This window comes from Oscarella lobularis, chromosome 19, assembly GCF_947507565.1.
Source record: "Oscarella lobularis chromosome 19, ooOscLobu1.1, whole genome shotgun sequence".
Classification (NCBI taxonomy): Eukaryota; Metazoa; Porifera; class Homoscleromorpha; order Homosclerophorida; family Oscarellidae; genus Oscarella; species Oscarella lobularis.
The window spans coordinates 1,572,727-1,586,740 of NC_089193.1; the positions used below are offsets into that span (position 1 = coordinate 1,572,727).

The 14,014-nt window shown below is 45.6% G+C and overlaps 4 protein-coding genes across 4 annotated transcripts; 2 read left to right on the forward strand and 2 right to left on the reverse strand.

Moving 5' to 3' along the window:
• Positions 1–4: 4 nt before the first annotated feature.
• Positions 5–9,334, reverse strand: LOC136198680 (kinesin-like protein KIF27). Its single transcript, XM_065988687.1, has 40 exons — positions 9,005–9,334; positions 8,810–8,947; positions 8,667–8,753; positions 8,497–8,607; positions 5,130–5,265; positions 4,930–5,076; positions 4,770–4,874; positions 4,645–4,718; positions 4,548–4,595; positions 4,395–4,496; positions 4,262–4,342; positions 4,146–4,217; positions 4,057–4,097; positions 3,923–3,995; positions 3,807–3,869; positions 3,726–3,754; positions 3,630–3,675; positions 3,496–3,582; positions 3,118–3,450; positions 2,985–3,062; positions 2,882–2,931; positions 2,703–2,822; positions 2,608–2,655; positions 2,452–2,548; positions 2,306–2,400; positions 2,174–2,237; positions 2,083–2,126; positions 1,931–2,030; positions 1,718–1,869; positions 1,463–1,664; positions 1,296–1,417; positions 1,163–1,240; positions 1,000–1,108; positions 862–933; positions 752–808; positions 592–690; positions 448–539; positions 274–388; positions 177–220; positions 5–121 (listed from the first exon to the last, which is right to left on the reverse strand). Exons 1-40 carry the CDS (start codon positions 9,038–9,040, stop codon positions 61–63), a joined length of 3,708 nt encoding a protein of 1,235 aa, XP_065844759.1. The 5' UTR covers positions 9,041–9,334; the 3' UTR covers positions 5–60.
• Positions 9,139–11,715, forward strand: LOC136198683 (osmotic avoidance abnormal protein 3-like). Its single transcript, XM_065988691.1, has 3 exons — positions 9,139–10,291; positions 10,349–10,569; positions 10,626–11,715. Exons 1-3 carry the CDS (start codon positions 9,154–9,156, stop codon positions 11,604–11,606), a joined length of 2,340 nt encoding a protein of 779 aa, XP_065844763.1. The 5' UTR covers positions 9,139–9,153; the 3' UTR covers positions 11,607–11,715.
• Positions 11,716–12,112: 397 nt separating this feature from the next.
• LOC136198714 (microtubule-associated proteins 1A/1B light chain 3A-like) lies at positions 12,113–12,925 on the forward strand. Its single transcript, XM_065988723.1, has 4 exons — positions 12,113–12,154; positions 12,219–12,274; positions 12,387–12,493; positions 12,576–12,925. The coding sequence occupies exons 1-4, from the start codon at positions 12,115–12,117 to the stop codon at positions 12,757–12,759; spliced, it is 387 nt and encodes a 128-aa protein (XP_065844795.1). The 5' UTR covers positions 12,113–12,114; the 3' UTR covers positions 12,760–12,925.
• LOC136198703 (membrane progestin receptor gamma-A-like) lies at positions 12,819–13,937 on the reverse strand. Its single transcript, XM_065988712.1, has one exon. It carries the CDS (start codon positions 13,900–13,902, stop codon positions 12,958–12,960), a length of 945 nt encoding a protein of 314 aa, XP_065844784.1. The 5' UTR covers positions 13,903–13,937; the 3' UTR covers positions 12,819–12,957.
• Between the last annotated feature and the right edge of the window lie 77 nt (positions 13,938–14,014).

Genomic DNA, 14,014 nt, shown 5'->3' on the forward strand with positions numbered 1-14,014 from the left:
TATGTAAGCGACGGACGGATGACGCTGTATTTTTTTGTACCGCATAAATAAAAAAATAAACTATTTTCCGTCGTGATTTAAGCTCGACTTCGCGCCTGGTCTCGAAGCTAAGTCAGTTGCGCTAAACACGAGAATGACGTCAAAATATTTTACGCTCTGCATTCGCACCATCTCACCTTAGTTCTTTTAGGAGTTTTCGCGATTTTTTTACAGCTACGGGCTAGTAATAACTACGTGCAGCAATTCTCTTATAGGCAAAAAGTATTTTCTTACCTGCTTGTCACTCTCTTGACTCCCGCTCATTTCCCTCAGTTTCTTTTTGAGCTCCCGGCTCGTCGTCTTATAATAATACAAGTCTTTTTCTAATTCCTGTATTCTGGCTTGAAGCCTAATTATAAAACAAGGCATTTTTTGAAAACCACACACCTCTATATTTCAACATCTTACGCTGACGCGTCATCAACTGTTGTGCTCTGATTTATTTCAGCGTTTGCTTCGTTGAGTTGACTCAAAAGGGCCTGAACTTCTTTCTCGTGCGCCTGCATAGACACCGTATAAAAAATACGTGAACATACACGTGTAAAGTCGTACTTTCTGCAGCTCTGTTAGTTGAACGTCTGCTTCTGCAGCACCAAGCCTAGCGCTCTTTTCAATTTCACTAATCCTTAGTTCTAATTCTTCAATGTTTAGCTGCAATATGTTTTTTATTAGAAACGCAACTGAGCTACTGTAAAAGACCTGGGATACCGACCTTTAGTTCACTGCATTCCGCTTCTTTTTCCTTTTGCTTTTCGCGAAGTGAAACGACCTGACAAGAAACTAAATTAACTGATTGATCAACCAAAAACTAATAAGTATTGCCTTTTCAAAATATCGACCTAGCAAACGACGCAAATCAGGGGGAGCAATTTCCCGAAGATGTTTAACAATAGACTGCAGTAACAAAACACAATGCCCTAGCTTGACTATACTATTCACTCTAATATTTTGAAAGCGTGCCTGGTCGTTTCCAACGCGTTCGACGGTTTTTCTTCCCGACGAAATTTCCTGATTTTTAAACTCAATTGCAGCGTCGAGAGTCTCGATGGCTTCTTCCAATTCCATCAGCCTTTGCATCACAAGTAGAAATTCTAAGACTTCGGCTTATCACTTCGTCCCCTACCTTTGCTCCTCTACAGAATCCGTTTCTGCTGTTTCGCTTTCTTTCTCGAGCAATTTCTGTCGCGCAACCAGTTCGTCTCTAAATACAGAGTCCTCTCTCTCTCAAGGCACCTCTATATGAGGCATCTCTATACCTCTGTTTCTTCAGTCCCTGCAAGGCCTTGCCTACCGTCTCCGCAGACAAACCGCTGTCCTTTTCCGCTTTCTTCATCTTCTCCTCAACAGATCCCAATTGAACGGACACTCTCAACAAGTCCTACAAAACAAAAATTCAGACAAACCCAACTCCTTACCCTATTACTTTGGAGAGAATTTGACTTGATCGAAGTTTCTTCATTTCCAAAGCACTCATTTCGGCGAGGACGTCTTCTCGCTCTTTCACAATGCGTTCGCGTTCAGCGAGATCTCGTTCCACAGCGGCGACGGTCTCTCTTTCCCCTAATACACGTTCCACTTCGTTGTCAAGCCACTGCTGTTGAACCAAAAGCTTGGACTTCAACGTTCTGATGCAAACAAAGTCAATAGACGACTACGATAACTATGAACCTTTTTCTACTGAATTTCTTCCGTCTCTTCTGCAGGTTTCCTTTGTCTTAGCTTCCGTGATGCGACGGCGACTTCTTCTGTTTTTCGTCTCAGTAGCTTTTTCTGCTGCTCGGTCTTGGTTCGCAAATCCTTGACCTGTTGTTGATAGGTAACCAATTCTTGCTGCATAGACAGGGACCTCTATTATCAGACAAAAAAAACCTAAGACGTATCTACAGTGTACCTCCATTTTTGACTTGGAGTCGGCTGTTTGTTTTAGCTTCCTTTTGAGAATCTCCTGCTCGTCTTTCTTTCTCGACAAACTCGCTTCGACCTCCTTTAAGCTAGCAAGTGCACAATAGCAGCTAGAAAGATACAATACATATATTAGCAGACCGTTTTTCGCTGTCTTTCTGGAAACCAGCTACGGCCCCTGACGTCTACGACAAAATATCAAAGATCGCCGATTTGATATGATATGGGTGACCTTCTGCTTTTTCTGAAGCTCGGCCAATTTTTGCTGCATACTAAGCAATTTCTTTTTGTATTCACTAAGATAAATGTCTCGGTAAAATCACTGGTATAGCTATAGCTTCGTTGAAGAAAAATGTCAGATGACCTCTTCAATTGCTGAGTGAGTGCCGTATCTTCGCCGTTTTGCTCCTCCACTCGTTTCTTCATTGACTCTAATTCGGCTTTCGTCTTTGCTACGTCCTAGGAAAGAGCTCTCGTCTCTGTAGCCGTCGATTACTGCGTGTACTGTACCTTTTCCATTTTCTTTAGTTTTTCGGCGTATTGTTTGTTTGTCGTTTGAGCTTTTTCACCGCTTTTCACGAGTTCTCGAATGAGCTCTTGCTTTAGTCTACAACGCCGTAATGTCTCTCCCCACAGAACTGACACGCTAACGCTACATTAGATAACCTAATTCCAAATTGCAGATCTCGCAGTTTCTGTTGCGATTCTTGATATCTAAACATCTCGTTATCAGAGAACCACTACCCTTATCAATAACGTGCTTTGTTTTTGCTTCTTTTAGTTTAGAAGTTGTCGTCGTGATGCTTATATTCAAGCTGTCCATAATCAACTCATCTGGAGGATTGCCAGCAGGACGCAACGTACGCGTTTTACCCAAAACACTTGAAAAAGATAGCAAAGTCGCCAATGATAAAGATACACTAGACGGCATGCATCCTACCCCTCCATTTCTTCTTCCTCTGAATCGCTACTAAAATCAGGAAAGCAAATCTATGGAGAAAACGGCTAAAACCCCTCAATAACAGTACGAATTTCTCGCACACCTTTTCCTCGTCATCAATTCTAGCTAATAGTAGACGACTTTGAGCTCTGAACTCCTGCACGATTTCCTGAGGGGGTTTCTACGTAAAAGAGCGATTACGTCCCAGCTAAATCTGCAGAACAACTAGAGCCTACTATTTCGTGCGGTGCAGTCCAAGGCCTCACAAACGAAACTCCAGCCCCACTACCACTTTGCTTCCGACTTTCGAGAACGGCCTGAACTGCGACGTCCTTCACAAGGGGTCTCGCTGAACTCGCATAGGGAACGAGTTGCTCGCGTTGCTCCAACATTTCGCGATCTTTGAGCAGGAGAGCTTGCTCCTGCTCGCTCAGTAGCGTTCGCTGCGAGTTAATCATCTCGTTCAGCGACGCGAGCTCGGCTTCGCGAGCCTCCAACGCGTCGCGAAGCTGCGCGTTCGCTTCGTGGATTTGTAGGAGTTGATTCGACGCGAGGTCGCTCGTCGATTTCTAAAGGATTTTATCGCGAGGAGTACCAAAATAAAATCGACGAACAGCTTCTCTGAGTTCGTCTTTCATCGCCTGGATTTCCATGACTTTTTCGGCGAAGATTTCTTCGTCACTTGCCAACTCAGATTTACACTAGTAGCTACTATTGACGCCAAAAATTAAAATTCAATTTTATATACCCTGGCTAGTTCAGATTGAAGTTGAGCTAATACAGATTCATTAGACCTATTGAAGAATTAAACTCCACTGCTAGAATCATAGTGTCGTTTGCTTACACCAAAGCACCGTCTTCTTCTGACTCAGCCTTAGTTAAGAAAGATCACTAACAGTTCTAGGAACATGAGAAGCTACCGTACCTGTTTGACGGACAAATCCCAGACGGAATATTCCTTAAGATGATTGTCTGACAACGTTCCAGCCTAGGGAAAGACTAGCAAGCTGATTTCCCCCTCCAGAGACTAAAGGTACATACATCTTTGAGAGAAAGAAGCAGATGACGAGCTTGGACAACACAGCTTCGGTAAGATGAGCACAGTCTCCTTATTCTAAACAAAGACGTTGGCCAGTAGCTTCTTTAATGAATCAATTTTTGTTGTCGGTATTTACCTGATTAGTTCGTCTTCAATTTCTTCAGATTTTTCGTCCATCTATACGTGGGATTTTTACAGCGAAAAATTGAAATTTTTAGCACTCACTTCCTCTGATTGAGATGACCGAATGCCAACAGTTCCGGCGGTTTGCGTTCGAATCAGCTCTTCTTTCAGTGCCTGTAAAAAATTCCCGACAGCTGAATTGATGATCTATTGCCTGCCTCGATTTGACTCTGCATTTCTTCCATACGAACTAGCTGAGGATCTTTATTAACAACAGGCTTATTTCTAATATTCTTAGCCTGGTGCAAAATAGAAAACGTCATCACACGTTTCTTCTAAGGAATAGAGTACCCTATTCGCATATTTCAAGGAATTGAGAGATTCAGCAAAGCTGTTCTCCGAAGGACTAAGGCACGTTAACATGACCGTCCGACCATTCCCACCCAACGAATCCTAAACCCATTCTCTGAAGAGTTTCCCTAATACAATGCATTAATTAAATACTTTCAAAACACGAGTAATCTTTGAATTTCGGTAAGGGATATGCGTTGCCTAAATAGCTCTAGTAAGAAAACAAGTCTGGCTGACATCAGATAGATACTTTTCGTTTGGGATCTCCTAGAGCGCTGATTACGTTTCCAAGGGCAAGTAGCCCGCTGTTTATGAAGACAGATTCTGTGCAAAATTCAACTGTCAACACTATAACTAGTCTTGTGTTTCAATTGCCTTTGAATCTGCCTCCTTTGTTTTCCGTTTTGTGAGCTCTTTCCGAGCCAGCCAAGTCGACGAAACGAAACTTTGCCGTTACATACTGCTCGCCTTTTTTCTCCTCTGCCCCAAATCATAGAAACGTTTTTTTTAAAAAAACTCCCTCTGATGTACCCACCTAATCTAAGGGTAAATATAGAATGAGAGCGGCTCGAATGCACGTTCATTCTCGTCATCCCTGATCGTCTAGCTGACGAGCCCTCCTCCAATAGACTAAGAGCGTCCTGCAGAGAACGAATCTTTACCTCTCTCACGCCAACCAAAACTATAACAGGAGAACGATAAATAGACAGAGAGTCATTTTCTTATTTTCTCCACCCGTGTTTCCTTTGTTGTCCTCGCGAATGTGAAGGTCGTGGGACGACGCGGAAACGTGCAATAAATCGCACAACTCTTCCTGGTATATTTCCACGTAGGTGACGCCGAGATTCACCTCCACGTCTTCCTCACGACTCTATATAGAAAAATGTAAAGAGCTGATTGAAATATTACAAGGGACTGGCCACTCTTCTGTCTTGTAATAAATTACAGAAATATTACAAGGGACTGGCCACCCTTCCCTCCTGTAATAAATTACAGAAATATTACAAGGGACTGGCCACCCTTCTGTCTTGTAATAAATTACAGAAATATTACAAGGGACTGGCCACCCTTCTCTCTTGTAATAAATTACAGAAATATTACAAGGGACTGGCCACTCTTCTGTCTTGTAATAAATTACAGAAATATTACAAGGGACTGGCCACCCTTCTCTCCTGTAATAAATTACAGAAATATTACAAGGGACTGGCCACTCTTCTGTCTTGTAATAAATTACAGAAATATTACAAGGGACTGGCCACCCTTCTCTCCTGTAATAAATTACAGAAATATTACAAGGGACTGGCCACTCTTCTGTCTTGTAATATATTACAGAAATATTACAAGGGACTGGCCACCCTTCTCTCCTGTAATAAATTACAGAAATATTACAAGGGACTGGCCACCCTTCTGTCTTGTAATAAATTAAAGAAATATTACAAGAGACTGGCCAACCTTCTCTCCTGTAATAAATTACAGAAATATTACAAGGGACTGGCCACTCTTCTGTCTTGTAATAAATTACAGAAATATTAGAAGGGACTAGCCAACGGGTCTCTCCTGTAATAAATTACAGCGAAATTTCAGGTGCTAGCCAACGGGTCTCTCCTGTAATAAATTACAGCGAAATTACAGGTGCTAGCCGACAGCGAAATTACAGGGGATTAGCCAACGGGTCTCTCCTGTAATAAATTACAGCGAAATTACAGGTGCTAGCCAACGGGTCTCTCCTGTAATAAATTACAGTGAAATTACAGGGGCTAGCCAACGGGTCTCTCCTGTAATAAATTACAGCGAAATTACAGGGGCTAGCCAACGGGTCTCTCCTGTAATAAATTACAGCGAAATTACAGGGGCTAGCCAACGGGTCTCTCCTGTAATAAATTACAGCGAAATTACAGGGGCTAGCCAACGGGTCTCTCCTGTAATAAATTACAGCGAAATTACAGGTGCTAGCCAACGGGTCTCTCCTGTAATAAATTACAGCGAAATTACAGGGGCTAGCCAACGGGTCTCTCCTGTAATAAATTACAGCGAAATTACAGGAGGTTAGCAAACGGGTCTCTCCTGTAATAAATTACAGCGAAATTTCAGGTGCTAGCCAACGGGTCTCTCCTGTAATAAATTACAGCGAAATTACAGGGGGTTAGCCAACGGGTCTCTCCTGTAATAAATTACAGCGAAATTACAGGGGTTAGCCAACGGGTCTCTCCTGTAATAAATTAACAGGTGCTAGCCAACGGGTCTCTCCTGTAATAAATTACAGCGAAATTACAGGTGCTAGCCAACGGGTCTCTCCTGTAATAAATTACAGCGAAATTACAGGGGATAGCCAACGGGTCTCTCCTGTAATAAATTAAGGCGAAATTACAGGTGCTAGCCAACGGGTCTCTCCTGTAATAAATTACAGCGAAATTACAGGTGCTAGCCAACGGGTCTCTTCTGTAATAAATTACAGCGACATTACAGGGGATAGCCAACGGGTCTCTCCTGTAATAAATTAAAGCGAAATTACAGGGGGTTAGCCAACGGGTCTCTCCTGTAATAAATTACAGCGAAATTACAAGGGTTAGCCAACGGGTCTCTCCTGTAATAAATTACAGCGAAATTACAGGGGTTAGCCAACGGGTCTCTCCTGTAATAAATTACAGCGAAATTACAGGGGGTTAGCCAACGGGTCTCTCCTGTAATAAATTACAGCGAAATTACAGGGGGTTAGCCAACGGGTCTCTCCTGTAATAAATTACAGCGAAATTACAGGGGTTAGCCAACGGGTCTCTCCTGTAATAAATTACAGCGAAATTACAGGGGCTAGCCAACGGGTCTCTCCTGTAATAAATTACAGCGAAATTACAGGGGATAGCCAACGGGTCTCTCCTGTAATAAATTACAGCGAAATTACAGGGGTTAGCCAACGGGTCTCTCCTGTAATAAATTAACAGGTGCTAGCCAACGGGTCTCTCCTGTAATAAATTACAGCGAAATTACAGGTGCTAGCCAACGGGTCTCTCCTGTAATAAATTAACAGGTGCTAGCCAACGGGTCTCTCCTGTAATAAATTACAGCGAAATTACAGGTGCTAGCCAACGGGTCTCTCCTGTAATAAATTACAGCGAAATTACAGGGGATAGCCAACGGGTCTCTCCTGTAATAAATTACAGCGAAATTACAGGGGTTAGCCAACGGGTCTCTCCTGTAATAAATTAACAGGTGCTAGCCAACGGGTCTCTCCTGTAATAAATTACAGCGAAATTACAGGTGCTAGCCAACGGGTCTCTCCTGTAATAAATTACAGCGAAATTACAGGGGATAGCCAACGGGTCTCTCCTGTAATAAATTAAGGCGAAATTACAGGTGCTAGCCAACGGGTCTCTCCTGTAATAAATTACAGCGAAATTACAGGTGCTAGCCAACGGGTCTCTTCTGTAATAAATTACAGCGACATTACAGGGGATAGCCAACGGGTCTCTCCTGTAATAAATTAAAGCGAAATTACAGGGGGTTAGCCAACGGGTCTCTCCTGTAATAAATTACAGCGAAATTACAAGGGTTAGCCAACGGGTCTCTCCTGTAATAAATTACAGCGAAATTACAGGGGTTAGCCAACGGGTCTCTCCTGTAATAAATTACAGCGAAATTACAGGGGGTTAGCCAACGGGTCTCTCCTGTAATAAATTACAGCGAAATTACAGGGGCTAGCCAACGGGTCTCTCCTGTAATAAATTACAGAATTACAGAAATATTACAAGGGACTGGCCACTCTTCTGTCTTGTAATAAATTACAGAAATATTACAAGGGACTGGCCACCCTTCTCTCCTGTAATAAATTACAGAAATATTACAAGGGACTGGCCACTCTTCTGTCTTGTAATAAATTACAGAAATATTACAAGGGACTGGCCACCCTTCTGTCTTGTAATAAATTAAAGAAATATTACAAGAGACTGGCCACCCTTCTCTCCTGTAATAAATTACAGAAATATTACTAGAGACTGGCCAACCTTCTCTCTTGTAAAAAAATTGTCATAACGATTTTTAAAAAATTGTAGTAATTTTTTAAAAATCGTCATGACAATTTTAAAAATCGTCATGGAGACTTATGCACCGTTATTTGAGTAAAGATTTTCTGCAAAGCACGAGGCAGCAGACCCCTCTCGTCAGACTCGAACGACGACAATCCAGGAGGTCCCTCAATAGTATACGTTTTTCCAGATCCCTATATAGTACCAAGGTTACTAGTCCGTACTATTGTAATCGCGAGAGCTCAATTTTTACCGTTTGTCCGTATGCAAACGCTGTCACGTTGTAGCCTTGAAACCATCCGTCTATCAAAGGCACTATGCACGTGTTGAAGACCGTTTCCTAAGAGAAGGCGAGCGTCTTGGCGTTGCATTCGCTGTCGCTCGCGCGCTTCGCACTTGATTCGCTTCGGGACCGAGTATTTGATCGAACGTGAAAGCTCGATCTTGACCGAGAATGAGCTGGGAGTTTTCGGGGACGACTCGGATGCACGAGCGTACATTCTTGACGTGTTCGCGCGGCAGTAACGGTCGAAGCTATCGAAACCGTGCAATAAAGTCCGCCTCTAATGTCTTCTCCTGCTTCGAACTCACACGAATAGCGACTCGAACGCGCTCTTCTTCGCTCATTACGAATGGCGTCGCGATAAAAAGCGAAAACGCGTCAGATGCCTGTACATAGCAACCAGGATGTTGATCAACCTATTTAATCTCTGACGTCGAAGCCTGTTTTCATAGCAACCATGTCGGCCGAAGCAGTGAAAGTAATCGTGCGCTGTCGACCGATGAACGGTCGCGAAAAAGACCTAAACTGCTCTCAAGTAATCGGCATGGACTCGTCGATCGGCCAAGTCGTCCTAAAGCGACCGGGAAACGAGCAGACGGCGAAAAAAACGTTCACATTCGACGGCGCCTACGACACGACAAGCACGACGCAGCAGATCTACGAAGAAATAGCATTTCCGCTCGTCGAAGGCGTAATCGAGGGCTACAACGGAACGATCTTCGCCTACGGACAAACGGGCTGCGGTAAATCGTACACGATGTCCGGCGTCGTCGAACCGACGACGCAACGAGGCGTCATACCGCGCGCGTTCGAGCACATCTTCGATAGCATCGGCGTCGCCGACGAGACGAAGTTTCTCGTGCGCGGATCGTACTTGGAGATTTACAACGAAGAGATACGCGATCTCCTGGGAAAGAATCCCAAAGCGAAATTAGATTTGAAGGAGCATCCGGAAAAGGGGGTTTACGCGCAGGGGTTGACTCAGGTTCCCGTAGCGAGTGTTAGGGAGATCGAACGCGCTATGGATCACGGGGCGAATTTTCGTACGGTGGGGGCGACGTTGATGAACATCGATTCGTCGCGATCTCATTCTATATTTACTATTACGTTGGAGACGTGCACTTCCGGCGCGAATCCGGATGGGAGCGATCGAATTCGCGCGGGAAAATTGAATTTGGTCGATTTGGCGGGAAGTGAGCGACAGGCGAAGACGGGGGCCGTAGGGCAGCGGTTGAAGGAGGCGACGAAGATTAATTTATCGCTTTCGGCTCTGGGGAATGTGATTTCGGCTCTCGTCGACGGAAAAGCGAAGCACATACCGTATCGCGATTCGAAACTGACGCGACTCTTGCAAGACTCTCTCGGAGGAAATACGAAGACTTTGATGGTGGCGTGCATCAGTCCGGCCGACAATAATTATGAGGAAACGTTGAGCACGTTGCGGTACGCGAATCGCGCGAAGAACATTAAGAATAAGCCGAAAATCAACGAGGATCCAAAGGACGCTCTACTCAGGCAATATCAGGAAGAGATCCAGCAGTTGAAGGCTATGCTCAGTGGAAAGATACCGTCCACTGGCCCTAGTACTATCATAAGTAAAATAGATAGAGAGGAGGGAAATCTTATTGATTTAGGGAGTTCTTTTCTTATAGGTGAAGTTCCTTCTGTTGCAACTGAGCAGGTGGACGTTGAGGACTTGAAGCGGCAGCTTCGAGAAGACTACGAATCCCAGATTGCCGGCATCAAAGCGAAATACGAAGCAGAACGACACGACAGGACGAAACTCGAAGAAGAAATGTTAACAATGCGAAGCAAATACGAAGATAATCTCAAAGCGGTGGAAAATCTTCCGTCGCCACTCCAACCAGAAATCGTACGTCAACATTTTCTCCTTTCCTCTATAGAAAAATCGTTTGTTTTTTTATAAAGCCTGCTGACTCGTCCTCGTCGTCGTCGACGGCAGAACGCGCCCATCAGGAAGCGATGCTCCGCTTGAGTCGCATCAATCAGCAGATGATCGGCGGCGAGCGAATCGACGACGTTCAAACGAAAGAACGACTCAAGAAACGTCGTCGTCGAGCCGACGAACGTCTCGCGCAATTTCGTGGCGCTCTCGACACCGACGACGACGGAATCATGGAAGGCATCTACAATTCCCTACAGGACGAAATCAAGGCGAAAAACAAAAGAATAGGGGTCGTTCAGGAAAAACTCGACGTCGCCGATCAGGAAGTCGTCGATCTTCAATACGAATTCGAACAGGAGCGACGAGACTACTTGGACGGAATACGCGAACGCGATCGAGAAATTCAGCTCCAACGACAGATACTCGATCGAATATTACCGTGTCTTCGTCGCGATTGCAACTACACGAACTTGGATCGAGTTCGAAGCGAAGCGCGTTGGGACGACGATAAAGGCGAATGGGTTCTACCTCCGCTCGTCGTCGCGCGGACGACTCTGCCGCCGAATCGTCTGGCGAACGCGTCGTCGCCGCCGTCTAAGGGGGCTATGACTCTAAAGACTCAGGGTCACGATGACAGTTTTTCTCAGCGGATTAGTCGCGCTTCGGAGTCGGAGTATTTCAGGTCGAAGCGCGCGGCGAAGCTTTTGAATGAGTCGGCGTCGCTCGCCACGTCGCCGCCTGGGGTGAATTTTGGGTCGGGGTCCATGGGTTTGTCGCTCGTTTCTCGATTGCCCCCGTCTGATTTTGAGTTTGGTGGTGGTGGTGGTGGTGGGTTGAGTAGGCGACCACGGCAGTTGGAGTCGCTCAATCCGGTGTCTGGTGGCCATGCCGCCTACATTGGTGAAGACGATGAACGGGTCATGGAAAAGGTTGAGAGGAAGATTTCGAAGCAGGGACGTAAATTGAATCCGATCAATCAAAAACCGTCTGGAAACGGGTTTTGAGTATCGCTAGTTTATATCTTAGGGTTTTTTTGGTATGAATGCATGCTTCGTGAATATGCTTTGAAGGATTTGTTATTAGCAGAGACAAGCGTTGACGTTTTCTTAGCGATTTTGAGCACATCTTGCAAGTCCCACAGCTTAGCATGCGTTGGAGGCGGAGGTACAAACCGCAGACTAAAGGATTCTAACACATACAGTGACCTCACCAAACTAGAATTGGAAAGGAGGTTAGGTACTTGTAGGTAGTCTCTGCACATCTAAAGGTCGTGCCAGCGGAACGAGCTTGCCCTTGCTACACGGACATTTCGTGGGAGTTGTGCAAGTATACCTGGGTTGACGTATTCATGACGTAGACGCATTGATTGAGGTGTCGTGTTCCAATTCGTCAGCGCTAATTGCATTGACCGAACTTGAATGAGTGCCAGCTTATATAAGGAGCCCCCCCGTTCCTAAGTCTTCGTTCGAGTCCCCGCATCGCCGATCAGTCGAGCACGAAGTTTCGTCGTCGATGCCTTCACCGAAGAGCTTCAAGGAAAAGCGCAGCTTCGGTACGCGCCTAGCGCGCGACTACTAGAGCTAAAACAACGCCAATAACTATCGGCCTTTATCTAGCAACGCGACAAAAGGACGTGGAAGAGATTCGTCGAAAGTTTCCCCACAAGATACCGGTACAGCGAAAAGGAGATCTCGCTGAATAGAGTCGCTAAACTCGCCTTCGTTTGCTTCCGGTTGCTTCTTGCACCCGCCCCCTCCCCCACCCACTCCGCTCTCTAATAATAGGTGATCGTCGAACGATACGGCAACGAAAAGCAATTGCCTGTGCTGGACAAGGCCAAGTTTCTCGTTCCGGACGACATGACGATTAGTCAATTCATCAGCATTCTGAGGTAACGATGAGATCAATTGTTCGGGGAAGATCTGCCCCGCCCCCGCGATTTTAATAACGCCCGCGCGCCTCGTTCTGTGTAGAAAACGACTCGTCTTGCGTCCGTCGCAGGCGTTCTACCTTCTAATCAGTCAAAAGGCGATAGCGAGCGCATCGACGGCGCTCGGAGACGTCTACGAACGAAATAAGGACGAGGACGGCTTTCTTTACGTGGCCTACGCGTCGCAAGAGATGTTCGGTGGACGGCGCGGATACTACGTTAGCTAGATGCCGTGTATAGCGAAGGAAATCCGAGTAGACGTCGCTTGCGCCAGAAAAAAAGTACGCGTGAACAACAATAGTGCGTAGAAAGAAATCTTTTTATATATACTTGGCGAAATGATCTATAAATATGGGCGTGTCCGAATAGAATAAACTAAAAACTTGTGTGTGAGACCTCGCCAATATTTAGTTAGAAATAGATAATTATGAATCTTTGCCAGAGGACTCCTTGCTATAGAGTCGTCGACTGAAAAGCAGCACAATTGCCCCGTTGCAAAGAACCAGTACCAAAAACGGTCCAACTACATCGAACAGCTTTGGAAATCCTCGGCTCATAATAGCATAACGTTTCGTCTCCATATCCAACATAATCGCAGTGATTTGAAAACAGCACGCAGCTGCCGAACACACGTGCATGACCTGATGACTATTTCCCACGTAATCGAACGAGCCAGGCCAAAATCGTTCAGGCACCTTCAAGGCATTCACAATTGACCCGCCAACGATGAGCGACATATGAATGGCGTGATACGTCAACGCTGGCTCCCATCCGTTCCCCGCGGCACCGTTGTACATTCTCACCAACAGTGGTATCGAGTCGAAGACGTAGAGAAGTGAATATGATAGAGTTCGTATGACGTAACGCGCACTGTGCCACCGATGACGAGACATGCACGAGACATAGCATGCAATGATGCCCAGGAAGACGGCTATCAACTGCAGGCGTACGGGACTGGTTCGAGTAAAAAATGACGTCGTAATGTCGAAAGGAAGGCAGTAGTAGAAATACGCGATCCCGCTTGTCAAGCCGTAGACCGCAATACCGAGATAGTCGACGTAGAAGCAGATGTGACGCGCGCGGCTCGATATGCAATTGAATAGGTGTGCGCACGTACTCACAGTCATGAGTACAATGCAGCCGAGTATGAAAAACGATAGCGGGAAGGCTTGCGGATCGGCTAGCAGCGCGAATTTGGTGTTGTTGATGTAGACTGCTAGAACGACGAATAGCGATACCGGTAGGAAGTGAGTCCACACGTTCGCCGTTTCGTTTGTCCACTGGAACATCGTTTTGATGCAGTCGGCGGCGACGAGACCTCGGCAGCGGTAGCCTGTGTTGATGTAAGCTTCGTGGTATTCCGCTGGCATTTCGCTTCGCGTCCGTAGGCGAGTAAACGTGGCCATTGGAACTCGCGCACGCTCGAAAACCACTGCACGTGCAATCTCACGTGAAGAGATTGGTTATGTTTATCAAAATCTA